Below are 20681 nucleotides of genomic sequence, written 5' to 3' on the forward strand. Positions count from 1 at the left end.
GTAACCATACACTGGCACATCTCATTTCTTCTTTATTAAAATTAGTTAAAAACAAAACAAATAAAAATTTCCTCAACAACAGAAAATAAGATCTGCAGCTGCTGAACCTGTTTTTAAGAGGAGGAAGGACAGGTTTATTGCACCACGAAGGGAGTCTGCAGTCCCACTCCTTGGAGAATGCTGTTCTCCAAGTCAGGCATCTCCTCCAGGCCAGCATAAACAAAGTGTTGGCCAGTTTTCAGGAACAAACTGTAAAAAGTTCACTCAAGCACCTAGAATTAAGGCCACAGCTTGTTGTTAGGAACACAGAGGCTTAGGTAATAGCTAATAAAAAATTTGTGAGAACAATCCCTTTAAGAAAAACAGGAACATGTGTTTTCCTGTTTCAGTATAAAAATAAAAATGTATCATTTAAAAAAACATAATTATTTTTCCTTTCACCAATTTCTTTTGATATTTTCTCTTCACTAGTTCTCTGAGAGGGCTAATATTACAAAGAGCTCAAAGCAAGTAAAGTGTATTACGCCTTAGCAATGGTCAAGAACTAAAGAAAAAAATGAAGTTACATAACATACTAGTATTTTCTATTGAAAGTGACATGCTTCACGTTCTAGTGTCTATACCAAGGTTAATGTCAACTGAGCAAGACAAAATTCTCACAATGACTTCATGTGACTAAAGTAAGAGTTAATTTATATAAACAGAGGATGGGAAATTTTTATGTCCTTCAAAACAGGGAGCTGAGGAAGAATATTATACCTAATTCACATGATCTAGAGTATCTACAAAGAATGTGAGAAATCCCATTTTATACAGAGGCACACGGAGGCACAGGAAGAGGGACAGAGACAGAGGTTTCTGCACCTCAGAAGCCACTTCAAATTCTATCTCTTATGTAAAAGCATCCCATATGCATTCACAACAACTCCAGGAGCAAAGAATAATTTATATTAAATTGTGATATAATTTATATTAAAATAAAGGAAGTATGTGGTGGTAAAGAGATTGTTATTGGTGCAAGATGGCTTTTATTTTTGCAAATCCATGTATACTGCAATGCACCACATACAAAGGATATAAAATAAATTAATGAACTTGATATTATTTTCAAACCCAATATTCAAAGCCTAAGACAAAAAATAATGGTCTTTCAAAGCAATGAACTATGTTTTATTTTTTATATGTTTTTATTAATTTTAAGGAAGAGAGGAAGCGAGAGGGAGAGATAGAAACATCGATGAGAAACATCATTGATCAACTGCCTCTTGCACACCCCTCATGGGTAATCAAGCCCGAAACACCGGCATGTGCCCTGACCAGGAATTGAACCAGTGACCTCTGGGTTCATGGGTCGATGCTCAACCACTGAGCCACACCAGCCAGACAATGAACTATGTTTTAGAAATGAAGAATATGTCCCAACCAAAACAGTTAAAGTACCATGGTTCAAACGATCCCTTCTTCCACCATCAAGAATGCTGCACTAGCCCAGCCGGTTTGGCTCAGTGATTATAGTGTTGGCCCTCAGACCGAAGGGTCATGGGTTCAATTCCCAGTCAAGGGCACATGCCTCGGTTGCAGGTTCAATCCTCAACCCCAGTTGGGGCACAAGCAGGAGACAACCAATCCAGGAGGCAACCAATCGATGTGTCTCTCTCACATCCATGTTTCTCTTTCTCCCCTGTCCCTCTCTCTTTTTCCCTCTTGACTTCCTTCCACTCACTCTCTCTAAAAATCAACAGAAAAAATATACTCACTCCTCAGGTGGGGGTTAAAAAAAAATGCTGTGCTAACTGTGGGGCAATCAATAATCTCCAACTTTTTCAGTTTACATCTGTGAACACATACAGAAGTAAAAGAGATCAAAGTTGAGGATTAATCTTCTTACGCCAGTGAAGCCCATCATCTCCACATTCTTCCTCCCGAAACCCAAAGACATCACTCCTCCACTCCTTACACCCTCCACGTGTTTTCCTGTTCTGGCAAGATTGTACGATGAAATGCATGACATCAGGACATATGAAAGTGACAAAGGAAGGTTGATAATCAAATAACTATTAGTGCCCCAACCAAGTAAATATGCAAAAATCTACTAAATAAGAGAAACTACCATAATTAAAGCTCAGCTAATTTTTTTATCCTATGAAACAAGCTGCCTCCCCATCCTCCATTCAGGAGACACTTCAGTTCTTTATCTTGACATATTTACATGGCACCTATTACATCATGGTTAGTTTTAACAATAAAGATTCACCCAAGTGTATAACATTTTTCTGGGTCAATATTTTAAATAAATTTTAAAAAGCCTCCCCCTCAAAAAAATGAGTTGCGTTATACTGATGATATTACAATATTAGAATGTTTAACAGAGGGGAGAACTGTATACCTGAAACCTGTATAATTTTATTAACCAATGTTACCCCAATAAATTCAATAAAAAAGAATGTTTGTATACTAGCTACTTTTTAAAATACAGACATATTATATACATAGGACAAATAGTTTGTTCTTCCCTATAAATTCATTTAAACGTACATCTATGATTATCCTATCAAGGTAGAAAGGTTAGATTATAATCAGAAAGAAACTTCTTTAAAGTGTTTTTACTAGCAAAAGAAATAATATTTTTTTAAAGCTTGTTTATTTTCATGTGTGAAAGTGTGAAGGTCACTAGCTTTGCTGTGTTTCTGTAAGTTTTTCTCTCTATAACCATTAGGTTGAAACATAACCAAACTAACTTAAGATGTGAAAATTCATTATATTAAATAAAATTAGCCAAGACATGGAAGTTGAATCACATGATCCTGAAGTTCTGTGGTGATGGCTTCCCCTGGTCAAAAGGATGTATGATCATTGACTTTTTAGGCACAATAAAATGCAGAGCATAGCCCTAGCCAGTGTTAAAGCATCGTCCCTTGGTTCAAAGGGTCGAAGGTTTGATTCCCAGTCAAGAGCACATACCTGAGTTGCAGGCTTGATCCCTGCCCCGGTGGGGGGGTGTTCAGAAGGCAACCAACTGTTTCTCTCACATCGTTGTTTCTCTCTATCTCTCCCATCCCCTCCCTCTCCTCCACTCTCTCTCTCTAAAAAAAAAAATCAATGGAAAAAATATCCTCGGTGAGGCTTAAAAAAAAAAAAGCATATAAATAGGCTGACTGCTATTTAATTTAGGTTGAGCTACCTATTAATTCTTCATAGTTCTAGAAACATGAATATCCATCTTAAAATTCTCAGTAGCAAAAAAGAAGTAATCACAATATCTGTTATGAAATCCTAGAGCATATGGGAACTTCTGTAACATAGATAAATTTGCTTCCACTAACACCCACTCTTAGCCCTAGACTTCCACTACCCCCTTTGCTGCCTTTTCTCCCCATCATCCCTCCAACCTAGTTTCTATTATCAGGAATTTATAAATGAACTATTATATAATAAGGATTTCAAAGAAAAAACATGATGTGATTTTTTCAATCACTTAAAGATAACAGTACTGATTAACAAAAATTATAAGTATAGAAATGACCACTTTTGATATAAACTGAAGATCTTGCTCTTCAATTACAATCCTCCCATATTTCCCAAAATTAGGATTCCGCTAAGAATCCTACGAGGATGATTAATTTTAAAGTGAGAGAAGTCAAACCTTAGGACTTTCTAAAATACCAGACAAGTTTTGTTATTATTATACCTCTGTGGCTTCTATTATAGAAATGATAGGTTCTTAATCATATTCACACCCATGAAGTCTTTTCTTGAATGGCACAAACCAGGCTTTCTGTACTTAAAATGTTATGATTCAAATTCCTTTCTTTTAAGAAATAATCATCAACAATACTTGACAATTGTAATCTGTGCTACGTAATCTAAAATAGGAGGGACATACATTAGTGGCTATTTTTAAGTAAACTAAATGATGATAAACTTAAGCAGTAGGAAGCGAGGCTAAATACATGAATCTGTTCATATTTACAGGATGCACTATAGAATACTTTGAGCATCCATGGCATATACATATATGATTGTGATAAACTCACAGATTGAAACTTGCCTATACATTTCATTACCTAAATATTATTTAGTTCTGTTAACTTATGTCTTCTATTAACAAGTTATATTATACTAGAAGCCCGGTGCACGAAATTCGTGCACGGCGGGGGGTTGTCCCTCAGCCCAACCTGTACCCTCTCCAATCTGGGACTCCTGGAGGGATGTCCAACTGCCCGTTTAGGCCCGATCCTGGTGGGATTGGGCCTAAACGGGCATTTGGACATCCCTCTCACAATCCAGGACTGCTGGCTCCCAACTGCTTGCCTGCCTGCCTTCCTGATTGCCCCTAACTGCTTCTGCCTGCCAGCCTGATCACCCCCTAACCACTCCGCTGCCAGCCTGTTTGCCCCCAACTTCCCTCCTCTGCTGGCCTGGTCACTCCTAACTGCCCTCTCCTGCAGGGTTGATCACCTCCAACTGCTCTCCCTTGCAGGCCCGGTCCCTCACAACTGCCCTCCCTTGCAGGCCGGGTGCCTCACAACTGCCCACTCCTGCTGGCCATCTTGTGGTGGCCATCTTGTGTCCACATGGGGGCAGGATCTTTGACCACATGGGGGCAGCTATATTGTGTGTTGCAGTGATGATAAATCTGTATATTACTCTTTTATTAGATAGGATAGAGGCCTGGTGCACGGGTGGGGGCCAGCTGGTTTGCCCTGAAGGGTGTCCCGAATCAGGGTGGGGTTCCCTTGGGGCATGGGGCGGCCTGAGCGAGGGGCCTGTGGTGGTTTGCAGGCCGGCCACACCCCCTGGCAACCCAAGTTGAGGCCCTGGTATCTGGAATTTATTTACCTTCTACAATTGAAACTTTGTAGCCTGGAGCGGAGCCAAGCCTGCTGTTCCCTCCGGGGCAGCAGCCATTTCTGTGGCAGTTAATTGACCTTCTACAATTGAAACTTTTTAGCCTTAAGCGGGTGAGCCCGGCCAGGGTGTGCAGAAAGCTTTGCTTCCCCCGTTGCCAGCGGCAACCCTGGCCTGCTCTCTCAAGCTTCATTCTGCCGCCATTTGTTTGAATTTGTTTACCTTCTATAATTGAAACTTTGTAGCTTGAGTGGAGGCTTAGGCCTGCAACGGCTATGGAAAGCTTGGCTTGCTCTGTTACCTGGGAAACTTGCTCTCTGTGGCTGTAGCCATCTTAGATGGGGTTAATTTGCATACTCGCCCTGATTGGCTGGTGGGCATGGCTTGGCTGGTGGGCGTGGCTTATGTAGCAGAGTGATGGTTAATTTGCATATTACCATTTTATTAGAGAGGATTTGCAACCAACAGTCCACTAATAAAGCCCTCTGAGACATTTACCTTTTCCTAACAAAGAGGGATAAGACTGACCTCTGAGGTGAGCAGGATGGTAAACCAGTTAGGCTGTTTAAAATAAAGTTTCATTATCTTGAAGTATTATAAATTCTCAAATTATAATATATCTTCAAATTGCTATATACATAGTTTAAAAGTTTAAAAATTTTGTTAAAATTTTTTAAAAACTGTTAAAAAATAAATAAAAGAATTGCTTCCCTTAATTCAGTTCCCATTACATTAGAAATGTACTTTTTTTTGTTAATTTGCCTCTATAAATTATAACAAAGAGCTTGAATAATTGTATTTTGAAGTTCATAAAGGATCAAATGTAGTAATATATCCAATCCATTTAAAAGTGATATAGTTTTGACCTCAGACTTTTATTTTAAAGGTTATAGTGGGCCAGATTATATGGCTATTGCAAACCTGGGAAATCTTTCAGATACATGAGATAAAAGAGAAAATTGAAAAGACAAAAGTAAATAAATTTTCCATTTGTACCACCATTCAGTAGTAATAGAACTATTCAGTTAACCATTGGTTAAGTAGTTAATGATGCAAAAGTAACCATTCAGTTTATCTCCCTACATGATTCACATTATTAATGTGATTTCTAGATCTTTCAGTAAATTAAAATACCTATGTTTATTAAAAAATAAGTGTTTTAAATAAAAACATTAATTGAAAGTATAAAATCTTGGGCACTTAACTGAAATTAAGACATGGGTTATGGTCCTTTTGGAAAAATATCACTAAAGACTGATACATTGTATCTGAAGATGGCTCCTTCTGTGTGCCTTTAATTAATGTGTCCAATTCTTTTAACTTCAATCTATTTGGATGGCAAGGAATGGGGTGAAATGGGCAGCTTGTTCACAAACACAAACCGTCTCCTGGACATCTTATGAGTGATATGTTAATATGTTAAAATCATGAAAAACCTTTCTAAAATTACAATGATATACATGCCCTTTCAACACAAAAACATGTGTCATTATCATTGATGGCATATAGCTTCTTCAGATCCTTTTCCCTTCCATAGAATTCCATTACAAACACCACCACACGACTAGTAACTCAATATAAAATAACTTCTCCCAAATTCTCCTAATGTGATCAGTCCCCAATAAACACCAGAGAACAAATACCATCCACTTGCACAACAAAGAGTCCCAGGGCCTAAGAGGCTTAACACTCATATATCAGTCATGGCTGCATGGCCGGGAAAACGAACATCATGATGGACTCCTGCATTCTTCACATTGTGCTCATGGACAAAGTCAGTGCAGTTTCTATGAACAGGCTGGGGCGGGGATAAGGCCCTTGTGTTCCACTGGTTCCCACCACGTTGGCAGCAGTCACTGGCAGCAGAGAGCCTGGATGGTTGGGGAGCGGGAGGGGAGCACAGTTAGTCAATAGGAATAGGAGAAAATTGATGTGTAAGAGGTAATAAAAGAGAATGACCAGCATGCACCACTGCTACAAGCAGTTATCAACATCTCCATGCAAGCACATTAAAAAATAACAAAGGTGGGGAAATTCCACAGTTACATGTAGTGGAAAATGGTAAATATGAAAATATGTATAAGTAATCAGTCTGTTAAGTGAATTAAATAAAGAAAAATTTCATAGAGAGCAAGACACTCTGTATCTGTCCTTGATGTTGCTATCAAAATCAAGGCAGAAATGCTGTTTGAGGTTCTAATAAGAAATAATATTTATAATCAACTTAGTTAAAATATGTCATAGGGCAATTCTACATAAAGACAAAGGCACATATAAAAAAGGGCAATTGTGAAAATTATTCCCCAAATTAAGTGATCTCACAAATTAAGTGAAATCCAGGAAACAAAATTCAGAATGAGGTTGTTGTTTTTTTTAAAAAAAAAACTATGCTCAGAGGCCATGTAATTTTACATCGATGTTCCCAATTAATAAGAGAACTATTATTCCTTCTATAATCAAAGTTCACAGGAGCTTAGAATGAAATTCAACAGGTACAGATAATGTGATGAGATTATAAGCCCGCTCCAAGAAATAGATTTAGTAACTGTATTAGATGCCTTTTACACACAGTGCTATAGAACAGGCCTAGAGAACTATGAGAGTGAAACATGCACACAAGCAGTTCCTGGTTAGAAATGATCAGAGTCCTCCAGTAGAAAGAAAACATTTACCAAGGTTCAGAAAATCAGGGTTTTATGACATGGCAAAAAGGGCAGCATATACTTAAGATAAGTATAAAGAAAAAAAAAAATAACCCCAATTATAAAAGACATATAAAGATATTTAAACATAGTATTTTTTCTAACTCAACCAAAACATGAATATTCATTACGTTTCCGTAGGAAAACTGAAAAAACTGGCTAAAAGTTTTTTACAATAAAATCATCTTCTTTCCTTCAACTGAAATACAATTTGTTCATTAGATATAAAAAAATTCATGACCCTCAATATAGGGTCTTTGAAAATTTAGGACATTAAATTAGGTTTATGTTCTCCCTATATATGCAAGATTTTCCAAATATTATTCAATTTTTTTTATAAATGGTTTAAAGATTTAAGATAAATTGTATCTCAAAGGGTGATACTTATTGGATAATTATAAGTTAATGCTATGCCAAATCATTCACTGCAATAATGGTGTCATTTACAAGACCCTAGGAAGAAAAAGCTACAGAAATTAACAGGGAGTACGTTTAGATGAAATTAGTTAAAAATTATCTGCCAGAAACAGAAAATAGTCCATTATTCTGCCCAACTGTTCAAACCTAGGGAGCATTTCTAAATGTTATTAATGTATCACTTTCTAAAGGAGGACTTTTATAGACATTTAAAAGTATCAAGAATCAAAGCATGCAGAAACAAAGAATGAAATATGGAATGCATTTTAAATTAGGGCTAGGGAGTCCATTAACACCAAGACACGTCGGTTCTGTATTATTCTTGTGCCACTGTTGACATACACTGAGGCTGATTAGGTTTTAAGGATCACCATTTTACTGCATTTCAGCAAGGGAGGTCACAGCACAATTACATAAAGGACACACAGCTCCAAATTTTTCATTTTTCTTCTAAGTCAATATGCTCAGATTCAATATTCTCTCTTTATAAAGGCTGCACCAAAGGAACTAATTAACCAGATTTAAATATGTATGCATAAAAGTTGGAAACCTCAATAAAGATTTAGTGTTACAACACAGGATGCAAAGAAACCAGGCTCTTGTTCCATATTAATATAAAAGGTAAGCATGTATTAAGAAAATTCTTTAAAGTTGAAGTCCCAGAAGCACTAGGTTCCCTTGCCAATAGGACTTGGTGGTAACACCAAGGAGATAAAACATAGCTGCTTATTGGAGCTGTGTTTTCAGTAAGAAATTGAAAAAAAAAACTCTTCTTAATGGCTTAAAAAAATAAAAACTAAAATTTGACATTTAGAAGCCTCACTATTCTATTCATACTTTAAGTGTGTTGTGCCCACATGCACACACACAAGTCCCCCCACCACACTCTCAAGTAGAAAGAAAAAGTAATAGGGTAGGTCCCCTCAATTTCAGAAACTAATCAAGTTATTTGGAACTGAAGTAAAAATATGCCCAACCATCAAGAGCAAAGCACCTTGCAGTTAGTTAAGCCAAAATAATAGCGAAACACAATTACATAGGAAAGTCTGAAAATGATCACCAACCACTGTGGACCCACCACCATGAAGGAAGAACTGGTTGCACAGAAAGCTGACCAAAACCTTGAGATCACCACAGAAACTCATTAGATTTCAGGTAGTAAAACTAAGAGCAAGAAAAAAAAAGAGAGAGAAAAAAATCCTATGAATTAAAGTTCATTTCATAAATAGACACAAAATTTGAACAGATGATGCAACCAACGTGACCAGTCAATCACATAATTCCCAAAGAGCGCCCCCAAGCCACATACATTTAATTGGGAAAAAAATGAACCCCACAGATTAACCCAATAAGCCACAAAGTATCCATATTTGTATACTTACTATCAATCTAAAAAAAAACAAAAACAACATCCCTGGAAATCTAAACAAATGAAATCTCTTCCCTCTCAGCAGGAGTATTTCATGCTTTGTTTTATTGGACTATAATCATGTTCCCCTTATGCCTTTTCTTCAGTCTTTAAAGAAGAAAACACATCCAAAGGGCAGCACCATGTTGTATGGAATAACATGTTTAACAAACATATTTTCCTTATAGGATTTAGGAAAAGGTTCTATTGACTATCATTGAAATCTTTTTTAACAGACTGCCCTTGCCCCCACATCAAAACTCCCAGGTCATGCTAACCAAAATGAGGAGAGCTGTCTGATGGTCTTCATTTAGACAACTGCACTCCCGAGCTTCTTCATCCATAGCCCAGTAACTGCTTAATAATATGCCTCTTTTCAGCTTACAAATATGAATAATTTGCTTTCAATCATTTAAAATACTCTACAGTTATAGCTGGGAACTTATAATACCATTAAGCAAGCAATATTTTCTTTTGGCTTAAGGAGCTAACAAACCATTTCCTGTCATGCTGGTCTGTTCCAGGACTCCTTGGAAGATTCTCCGTCTCCACCAGCAAGGGACCAGAGGGAATGGAAGAAGTCACCAGCAGAGTAGATCTCATACCCCAAGCCTTTGGACACAAGTTATAAAAATCATTTATCTTGCTTAGATAAAGGATCCCTTCACCAATTAAAAGAACATTAAAATGGAATACTATCTACATAGTCAACAAATATAATGTAAATAAATGCTTGTCTGTTATATGTCACCTTGAAGATAGATAGTAATCTAACTGAATATTAATATTTGATTCATTTTATAGGATTTACAGGAACAGAAAGTTTTACAGAGCACCTGCTCTATTCACAACACCTTAGAGAAAATAAAAGAGGGTTTCACATTACTAAGCCACTTTAGAGATAAAATAAAAGAAAAAACTCAGTTATACCACTATGAAATTCAATTAATAAAATACTAGTTTCTGTAATAATTAAGTACAGTGTTCTAGTGCTTTAGAAGCTTAATATTAAGAAGACTTACCTGTTGAGAGGCATTACTCTGAGTTGAAACATTACTGTGAACACTGTAAGGGGGGAAATCCATTGAAATCTATTAAAAACCATATAATGGTATAGGGCTTCTTGTTGTCAGATGACAATAAAAAGTAGCTCTATTTTTAAACACATTAATTTTGTTTCAAATAAAGAAAAAAATTACTGTTGCTTAAAACAAAGAATGTAAGGTGCCCAGAAAACATTTGCTTTTATAAGCACACTCTTGCTTTTCTATAGTTTGCTTATTTGGTACTTCCATGTATTTTAATTGTGCTTTAGATGTACTAAATGTGTTTTCGATGTACTACTAATCTTGTTTATTCACTGGACAATTATCTCAAAGATGACAAAATAAAGAAAGCAGCACAAATGATGCCTTAAATTCAAGGCATTAAGCACAAACACCTACATAAACTTATCTATCACTTCTTTGGTATATTCCTACCCTCTCAAGATTTTCCAGTGTCAGCAATAGCTCAGCATTTTATAACTCAAAAGGCCTTAGTATAAAGTTAGAAACTTCTCTGTATACCTTTCCCTCCAAACGATTTATTAATGTTTTTAAATTTTTAATTTCACTCATTTTCTTCACTGCCTCTCACAAAGCACTTAAAAAACCTAAAGCTATAATTCAACAAAATAGGAAAACTTAGAACAGCTGCTAAGAAAAACAAAAGAAGAGCATTCAATGAAATAAGAACTCAAAGAGGAAATAATACCACAATACAATGAAGGGGAGAAGAGGATACTTTCAGACCCTCTAGCATAAGCATAATTAGTATTCTAAAGTAAATAATTCAACTAAGGCAACAAAAATTTTATTCAAAGTTATTAAAAAATTCCTTGAAAATGATAAAGTAATGAGTGCCCTGGCCAGCACTGCTCAGAGATTAGTGTTGATCTGTGCACTGAAGGGTCTCCGATTTGATTCCATTCAAGGGCATGTACCTGGGTTGCAGGTTTGATCCCTGGCCCTGGTTGGGACATGTGCGGGAGGCAACCAATCAATGTGTCTCTCTTACATTGATGTTTTTCTCTTCTTCCCTGCTCTTTTCTTCCTCCTCTCCCCTCCCCTCCTTTCCACTCTCTCTGAAAATCAATGGAAAAAATATCTTCAAGTGAGGATTCTAAAAAATTAATTAAAAAAAGAATGCTTCTTAAACTCTATACATGCAAAAATAACATAAAATCATTTAAAAAATAAGATTTAATGAGCACTGTGTTCCAGAAAAATGAGATACAGAATTAAATACATTCATCCCTTTATTGTTAAATTATTGACCTTCAAGGACAAGTAAAGAATATTTCAGTTACCCCAAAGAAGATCTAAAAGCCAATTATTGTTAGTATCAGGTTGGCACAGACTTCCCAATAACAATACTCAAGAATATTATACCCAGCCAAGATGTCTTTCTAATAAAAGGAAATAGGCAAAGTTTATCAATCACAAACAAACTCTGAATGCAGCATCCAGGAGCCTTTCTTAGAGGAGCAAGAGCAAAACAAAAACTATCTGATGATGAAAGACTTAAAAAAGGACTCACATGCCCTGGCCAGTTTGGCTCAGTGAATACAGTATCGGCCCAAAGACTGAAGGGTTGCAGGTTTGATTCCTGGTCAAAGGCACGTACCTTGGTTGCAGGTTCCCCAGCCCTGGTAGGGGCGCATGTGGAAGGCAACCAATCGATGTGTCTATCTCACGTTGAGTTTTCTCTTTCTCTCTCTCCCCCTCCCCGCTCCCTTCCACTCACTCTCTAGAAATCAATGGAAAAAAATATCCTCTGGTGAGGATTAAAAAATAAAAAGAACTCACAAATAAAAAAATCTTGCTAAAAGGCTGAGTGATGAAGGAAGTCATTTTATGTTTATTTGTTTTTTTATTCCTCACCTGAGGATATGTTTTTATTAATTTTAGAGAGAGGAAGGGGGAGAGACAGAGAGAAACATCAATGTGAGAAACATTGGTCGGCTGTTCCTATATGCACTCCAACCAGGATCAAACCCACAACCTAGGTATATGCCCTGACCAGGATGTACAGGTGTACAGGATGACGCTCCAACCAACGAAGCCACTCAGCCAGGGCCATTTCATGCTATTTTTAAATCAATTACATCTCTATTATAAGTTGAGTCACCAGAATTTGCACTACTATTGCCTGGATTCAAATCTAAGCCACAGCACTAGCTATTACTCTCAGAATTTCAGGTTCCTCATTTGCATGAAACTATTAGGAATATTAAATTAATTAATAATAGCAAAGCACAAAGAACACTGATAAATAAAATGAACTTGGAAAAAACTCCAAAAAATATTGTTTAATGTAGATCTGTTGCCAAGGCAAATGTAAAAATATACATGTCAGGCATGAGTTATTTTTACTACTAACAATGTTGCTCTTCTCAGAGTACATTATATGCTGGTTTAAGTAACCAATAATCCCAAATATTAATGAAATGTGATCCCACCTGATTGGTACAGAAATTAGACTCGCTACTCTATGGTCCCCTAAATTACTCTCTGGAGCTTTTCCTTAAACTGGGAATAACCCCAGGAAGTGATGGATAAAAGATGAATAATAACATGAGGAAAAAGTACTTAAATAACTAATGTTAACTGGATCAGAGCTCTTTGTTTTCAAACAATTTGAAATGTTCAAAGTACTATTTTCTCATAATTATACATATTCTTTCACCTCCACTAATATGAAAGTAGGAGCACTTCTCACGACTGACATAATCTAAGCTTTCCCTTTTAAAGGATCACCTGCAATAACTGATACCTGTTGCTTTTATACCACCTTTATTCATCTTCTCCTCCACCTTCTTCTTTTCCTCTTTTCTGTCTGCAAAATTCTATGTTAAGCCTGTACAAAAAATGTGATCTTTTAAAATGTCACCTCTTAGGATACTTCATATTATTAGTCAAGACTCACAAGAAAATAGAAGATAAAATAGTACAAGTAAAATGACTGACATCAACCAATTTAAAAATTTGTTATTCAAACTGGCACAGTACAAGGTCAAGAAGCTTTTTAGGTCAAATAGTTTTGCTTTTTCAAACAGTACTGTTTTCCATGGTTCACTGAAGCAAAATTGTTCATGCAAACAGAACTACAAGGGCAAGACTAAAAGGGCATTCATGCCAGTCCAAGCTCAGGCTCTCAAGCTCCACTGAGTAATGCTAAATAACCTTCAGTCAGGAGAGCTGAGTGTCCGCCCCCACAACCACCACTTTCATTTCTAAAAGTTTATTCTAATAAAAAAGTAATAAAGTATCATTACTTAAATATCCTATTTCTAATGTGTTCATTACTCAAGAAAAAATATTGATTATTAAAGTTAAATTAATTTTAGGAAACTTCAGTCACTCATTTTCTAGTCAGAAATGTGTATTTCAAAAAATTTGTAAAGGATGATAAACTCTTACATAACAAAAGACTTAATTTTTCAACTACATGTCATTGCTTGAATGTTTTGTTTATATTTCTGCTGACTTCACCAGGTTATGTTCTTTAAGATCTAATATTCTGTCCTAGCTTCCCTTTCAGGAAAGCAAGACATGATCTATTAAACAAACAAAACCAATTTAAAAAGTTAAAAAAATACAGAACACCTCTAACATTTCTCCACCATTATCTTGACAGCACTGGTTATATGTAACTCCAAGGAAAACAAAATAACCAACAGCTAAAGAAATTTCAGGGATACCTTTCAAAAAGCAGAGTGCTTTTGTGATGAATCAATAATCACAGCATAGCTTTCTAGGTGAAAAAAAAACACTAAATAAGACATCTCAAGGTGAGGCTGACCATACTCAGTGTACACAAATTTTAAAAAGAAATATATTTTAATGTCCTGAATTGATACTTTAACAGGCATTCCAGAAAAGTGATGCACACCAAGGTTGAGAAGCATTATTTGAAACTACATAATGTAATATACACTATTAAAATTTATTGCTTCATCAGAAGTAGGACTTCTAGAATGATGGGTTGAGGATCCTCTCCCCAGTAAAACAAAGATGTAGCTAGTGACAATTATTTTTTTAAAATCATTGAAAGGCATATATCAAGTGGAGAAACATTTATTCAAGAAAATCTTCTAATTCTCAAGAGCCAAGCCTGGCAGTTAAGCCACAATTTGCTCCCCTTTCCCATTTTCCAAGTTCAGTGTTGTGGAAGCTCTATTCCAGGCTGGTGCAGCCCAAAAAATGAACTCTTTCTCAGCAATGCAGACTTTAAATCAGTTATTTTAAATATGTTCAGAAAATAAAGAAATCAAATCTAAAGAAATAAAGGAAAGTATGAGGACAATGTCTACACAAATAAGAGAATATAATTAAAGAGTGAAATTATAAAAACAAAAAACAGAAATTCTGGAGTTGAAATGAACAATAACTAAAAAGAAAATTCACTAAGAAAACACAACGGCAGATTTGAGCAGACAGAAGAATAAGTAACTTGATTATAGGTCAAGTGAGATTATCTAGTCTGAGCTACAGAAAGAAAAAGAAAAAAGAAAAAATGAAGAAAGACTACAGGACACCATCAACTGCAGCAACATGTATAATGGGAGTCTCAGGAGAAAAGAGCAAGATAATTTGAAGAAATAGTGGCTGAAAACCCCCAAATTTGATGAAAACAATATACCATAGAAAAACAACCAGAAGAGAACTGGATTGGAAATACTTATATCAGACAAAATAGACTTTAAAATAAAAATGTTACTGGAGAAGAAGAGGGACATTTTATCATAACAAAAGAATCCAACAATTATAAACATACTAGTGGCCCGGTGCACAAAATTCATACACCGGAGGGGGGGTTCCCTCAGCCCAGTGTGGGGAGCGGGCTGTAAGCTGACACGGTCCTTGCACCTGTAGGGGCTAGCAAGGCTGGCACCTACCCGCACAGATTTCCCAGGCCTGTTTGGATGGCAACTAATCAGTATAACGAGAGCAGCCCCTGCCTACAGAGCTTTCCCAGGGTTTGTTTATATGACTGCTATCAGTAGGATAAGAGCTACTTTCATGGCTTACCAAGAAATATGTATCCAACTAGTGAGATTTATTGTAACAAGAAACCTGTCCTTCAACTTATCCCTCCAGTAGTGATTTTAGAGAAACAAAGAATGTTTTCCTTGTGAGTGATTCCCTGCTTAGTGTCTTATGTATAAAAAGCACTGTATCTAATCTAATAATAGACAAATATGCAAATTGACCATACCTCTGACACACCAGAAGTCACGCCCACAAGCCACACCCACCATCCAATCAGAGTGAGTATGCAAATTAACCCAAACCAAGATGGCTAAAGCCACAGAGAGCAAGATTCCCTAGGTAACAGAGGAAGCCAAGCTTTCTGCCAGCCATTGCAGGCCTAAGCCTCCACTCAGGCTACAAAGTTTCAATTATAGAAAGTAAACAAATTCAAACAAATGGCGGCAGAATGGAGCTTGAGAGAGCAGGCCAGGGTTGCTGCCAGCAACAGGGGTAGCAAAGCTTTCCGAACACCCTGGCCGGGCCCACCCGCTTAAGGCAACAAAGTTTCAATTATAACCCCAACACAAATGGATTCGGGCCTCGGAGGGAGCCCCAGGCTTGGTTCTGCTCCAGGCTACAAAGTTTCAGTTGTAGAAGGAAAATAAATTCCAGATACCAGGGACTCCGCTTGCATCCCAGGGGGCGTGGCTGGCCTGCAAACCACCATAGGCCCCTCACTCAGGCCGCCCCACACCTCAAGGGAACCCCACCCTGATCAGGGACACCCTTCAGGGCAAACCAGCTGGCCCCCACCCCTGTACCAGGCCTCTATCCTATCTAATAACAGAGAACTATGCAGATTGATCATCACTGCAACACACAATATAGCTGCCCCCATGTGGTCAAAGATCCTGCCCCCATGTGGACACAAGATGGCCACCACAAGATGGCCAGCAGGAGAGGGCAGTTGGGAGGCACCCGGCCTGCAAGGGAGGGCAGTTGGGAGGCACCCTGCCTGCAAGGGAGGGCAGTTGAGAGGGACCAGGCTTGCAAGGGAGGGCAGTTGAGAGGGATCAGGCCTGCAAGGAAGGGCAGTTGGAGGTGATCAACCCTGCAGGAGAGGGCAGTTGGAGGTGATCAACCCTGCAGGAGAGGGCAGTTAGGGGTGACCAGGCCGGCAGAGGAGGGAAGTTGGGGGCAAACAGGCTGGCATGGGAGTGATTAGGGGGTGATCAGGCTGGCAGGAAGAAGCAGTTAGGGGCAATCAGGAAGGCAAGGCAGGCAAGCAGTTGGGAGCCAGCAGTCCTGGATTATGAGAGGGATGTCCGACTGCCCGTTTAGGCCCGATCCCAGGGATCGGGCCTAAACGGGCAGTCGGACATCCTTTGAGGGGTCCGAGATTGGAGAGAGTACAGGCTGGGCTGAGGGACAACCCCCTTCCGTGCACGAATTTCGTGCACCGGGCCTCTAGTTACTAATAAAAGTTGCCAGAGCTTCTTGAGAGCTGTGGACCTCCCGAATCCCGCTGTCCTGTCTTTCTTTCTCTTCTCAAATCCCACCTCCCTACCTCAGCCCGGTTCAATCGTCAGGCTGGACCTGACAGCCCAGCTTGCACCCTCTCCAATCAGGGACATCCCTCTCGCAATCTGGGACCGCTGGCTCCTAACCATTCACCTGCCTGTCTGCCTGACTGCCCCTAACTGCCACTACCTACCTGATCTCCCCCAACTGCCCTCCCCTGCCGGCCAGATCACCCCTAACTGCCTCTGCCTCAGCCCCCACCACAATGGCTTTGTCTGGAAGGAAGTTGGACGTCTGGAAGATGGCTGGTCGATCAGGTCTAATTAGCATATTACCCTTTTAGTAGTATAGATAGATTATATAGGATAGGATTGCTTAAATTGAGCCTTTTTCAGCAGGAGGAGATGGTCTTGGCAGACAAAAAATACATAATCCCTATATCTGGACTGATAGCTAGCCATATGCACTATACTGCCAAACTGGTCATTAAAAAATTGAACCGCTTTCTTACACCTTACACCAAACAGCTGCTGCCCTTAAAACCCCTCCTCAGCCCCCACGTTAGGTTCTGCCTTCGCAGTTCACCCAGATTAGGTTCTGATTGGTCGGTTTCTATGTCAGTCAGTGTCAAAAGCTCTGCCTCCTAGGCAGCCATTGGCTCCTCGCACTTCACCCAGATTTGGTTGACTGGTCAATTTCAATGCCAGTCAGCGCCAAAAACTCCGCCTCCTAGGCAGTCATTGGCTCCTTGCACTTCACCCAGATTTGGTTCTGATTGGTCGGTTTCTATGCCAGTCAGCATCTCCGGGCCTGATCAGAGAGGTGGGGCTGATCAGCAGCCTCTGTGGCTGCTGGCAAGGCCCAGAGAGAAAAAGAGGCAAGGGCTGATCAACAGCTGCCACGGAGGCTGTGGATCAGACCTTGCTTCTCTCTCCAGGCCTGATCCGCAGCCCCTTCGGCAGTCAGTGCTCGGTCGCCGCGGCGACCCGGCACTGACTGCAGGACTGACTTCCGGTGTCCAGTCATCCATTCAGTCATTTTGGACGTTATGGATCCTGGCTCTTTATATATATAGATAGATATGCTCCTAACAAAAGCCTCAAAATACATGAAGCAAAAACTGAAAGAATTGAAGGGAGGAATAGACAATAATTGAAGACTTCAAAACCCTAGTCTTAATACTAAATAGAACTAGGCAAAAGGTCAACGATGAAGTAGAAGTCTTGAACAACAATATAAAACCACTAGACCTGTAACAGACATCACAGAACACTATACTCAACAACAGCAAAATCTATATTCTCAAGCTCACATAGACCATCTTCTAAGAAAAATATGCTAGGCCATAAAACAAGTCTCAATAAATTTAAAGGCATCAAAATCATATATATTATGTTCTTTAACCATAATGGTATAAAATTACAAAAAAAAAAAAAAAGTGCCCTGGCTAGCATTGCTCAATGGTTAGAGTGTCAGCCTGGGCACCAAAGGGTTGCAGGTTGGATTCCCGATCAAGAGCACATACAGGTTAGTCCCTGGCCCTGGTCCAGGTGTGTGTGGGAGACAACCAATCAATGTGTCTCTCTCACATCAATGATTCTCTCTCCCTCCCCCTTCCTTGCCTTCCATTCTCTCTAAAAATCAATGGAAAAATTATCCTCGGGTGAGGATTAACAACAACAACAAAAAGACAGTAAAATTTAAGATACTCACAAATATGTGGAAATCAAGCAACAACTCTCAAGTAGCCAATGGAACAAAGAAAAAAATCACAACAGAAATTAGAAGATAATTTGGAACAAATAAAAATGAAAATATTATATACCAAAACTTATGGAATGTGATTCAAGTAGTGCTTTGTAGGGAAATTTATAGCTATTAATGTTATATTAAAAAAATAATAAAGATCTTGCCCTGTCCGGTGTGAATCAGTGGTTGGAGCATTGGCCCATACACCAGAGGGTCACAGGTTTCATTCCTGACCAAGGACTATATCTGGGTTGCAGTTCAATCCTGGCCCCGGTTGGGGCTCTTGCAGGAAGCAACCAATCGATGTGTCTCTCTCACATAGGTATTCCCCCTCCCCCCCCTCTCTCTCTGTCTCTTACTCTCTCTGCCCTTCCCTCCCTCCCTTCCATTCTCTCTAAAAATCAATAGAAAAATATCTTCAGATGAGGATTAACCAAAAAACAAAAAACATAATAAAGACCTCATATCAAAAACCGAATCTTCTACCTTTAAGAAACTAGAAAAAGGGGAGCAAATTAACCCTAAAGCAAGCAGAGGAAATGAAATAATCAGAGTAAAAAATTATAAAACAGCCCTAGCCGGTTTGGCGTCGGCCTGCAGACTGAAGGGTCCCGGGTTCGATTCCAGCCAAGGGCACATGCCTGGGTTTCGGATTCAATCCCCAGTGGGGGGCGTGCAGGAGGCATCCGGCTGATGATTCTCTCTCATCATTGATGTTTCTCTCTCTCCCCCCGTCTCCCTTCCTCTCTGAAATCAATAAATATATATATATTTTTAAAAATTATAAAATAGAGGAAAGTTGATGAAACCAAAAGCTGTTCTTTGAAAAGGCTAACAAAACTGACAAACTTGTCCTGGTAACTGTGACTCAGTGGTTAGAGCATTGGCCCGCATACCAAGAGGTTGGGGGTTTGATTGTCAGTCAGAGCATATACCTAGGTTTTGGGTTTGATCCCCAGTTGGAGCATGTATGGAGGCAACCGATCGATGCTTCGCTCTCTCTAAAAATCAAGAAAAACATATCCTCGGGTAAGGATTTAAAAAAATGAATAATGGGGCATCACTAGCAACCTTCCTATATAATAAAAGCATAATATGCAAGTCAACCGAACTGCAGAACAACAGGTTGCTATGATGCACACTGACCATCAGGGGGCAGACACTAAATGCAGAAGCTGCCCCCAGCCTGCAGGCCCCAGATCAGCCAAGCAGGTGCCAGCGGGGGCCCCCCCGATCGCCCTGCCAGTCGCCCCACAGATTGGTCCTGATCACCAGCCAGGCCTAGGGAACCTACCCATGCATGAATTTCATGCACCAGGCCTCTAGTATAATAATAAAAAGGAAAAGTGAATAATATGAACAACTGTATGCCACAAATTACATAACTTAAATGAAATGGAAAAATTCTAGAAAAACATAAACTTCAAAACTGGCTCAAAATGAAATCTGAATAGACCAATAACAAGAGATTGAATTCAAAATTTTAAAACTTCACACAAAGAAAAAATCCAGGCAAGATGGCTTTAATAGTGAATACTACCATACATTTTAAAGAACACCAATTCTTTACAAACTCTTTCCAAAAGATAGGAGAGAAGGAAACATTTCCCAACTCAATTTGGTGAAGCCAGATACCTGATACCAAAAACAGATGAAGACATTACAAGAAAACTACAGACCTATATCTTAGATGAATATAGGCCACAACTCCACAACAAAATATTAGTGAACCAAACACAGCAACATGTAATATAAAGAAGGATTATACACCATGACAAAGTGGAATTTATCCCACAAATAAAATTAATTGCTTATCTGCAATCAACCTTTCTTTGAATGCATTGTGTGCAAGGACCGTAATTTATTCATCTTTAAATCCTCAGTCACCTACCAATAATTAATGTATGTCATTCTCATTATAAATAGCACATCCACACCCACCCGACTTTTTATTTCTTTAAACTGCATTATTTTATTTTTTGTGTCTGGCCTTATGTGTCTGTTCCCAAACGCTTAGTG

General features: G+C 38.7%; 1 protein-coding gene across 6 annotated transcripts in view; it reads right to left on the reverse strand.

Moving 5' to 3' along the window:
* Nucleotides 1-20681, reverse strand: part of EPB41L5 (erythrocyte membrane protein band 4.1 like 5) — a 176515-nt gene that overhangs the window by 87069 nt on the left and 68765 nt on the right. For 3 of the 6 annotated variants that reach the window (XM_054723367.1, XM_054723366.1, XM_054723365.1), the window contains exons 14-15: nucleotides 10398-10440; nucleotides 9872-9987 (exon numbers count right to left, since the gene is read on the reverse strand). The exons of 2 other annotated variants lie outside the window; for them this stretch is intronic. In XM_054723367.1, coding sequence (XP_054579342.1) covers nucleotides 9872-9987; nucleotides 10398-10440 — 159 coding nt within the window. Of the gene's footprint in view, nucleotides 1-5571; nucleotides 6720-9871; nucleotides 9988-10397; nucleotides 10441-20681 lie in introns of those variants that run through there. One more of the 6 variants, XM_054723370.1, reaches the window with a different exon arrangement.

Source organism: Eptesicus fuscus, chromosome 11 (genome assembly GCF_027574615.1).
Source record: "Eptesicus fuscus isolate TK198812 chromosome 11, DD_ASM_mEF_20220401, whole genome shotgun sequence".
NCBI classification, from domain to species: domain Eukaryota; kingdom Metazoa; phylum Chordata; class Mammalia; order Chiroptera; family Vespertilionidae; genus Eptesicus; species Eptesicus fuscus.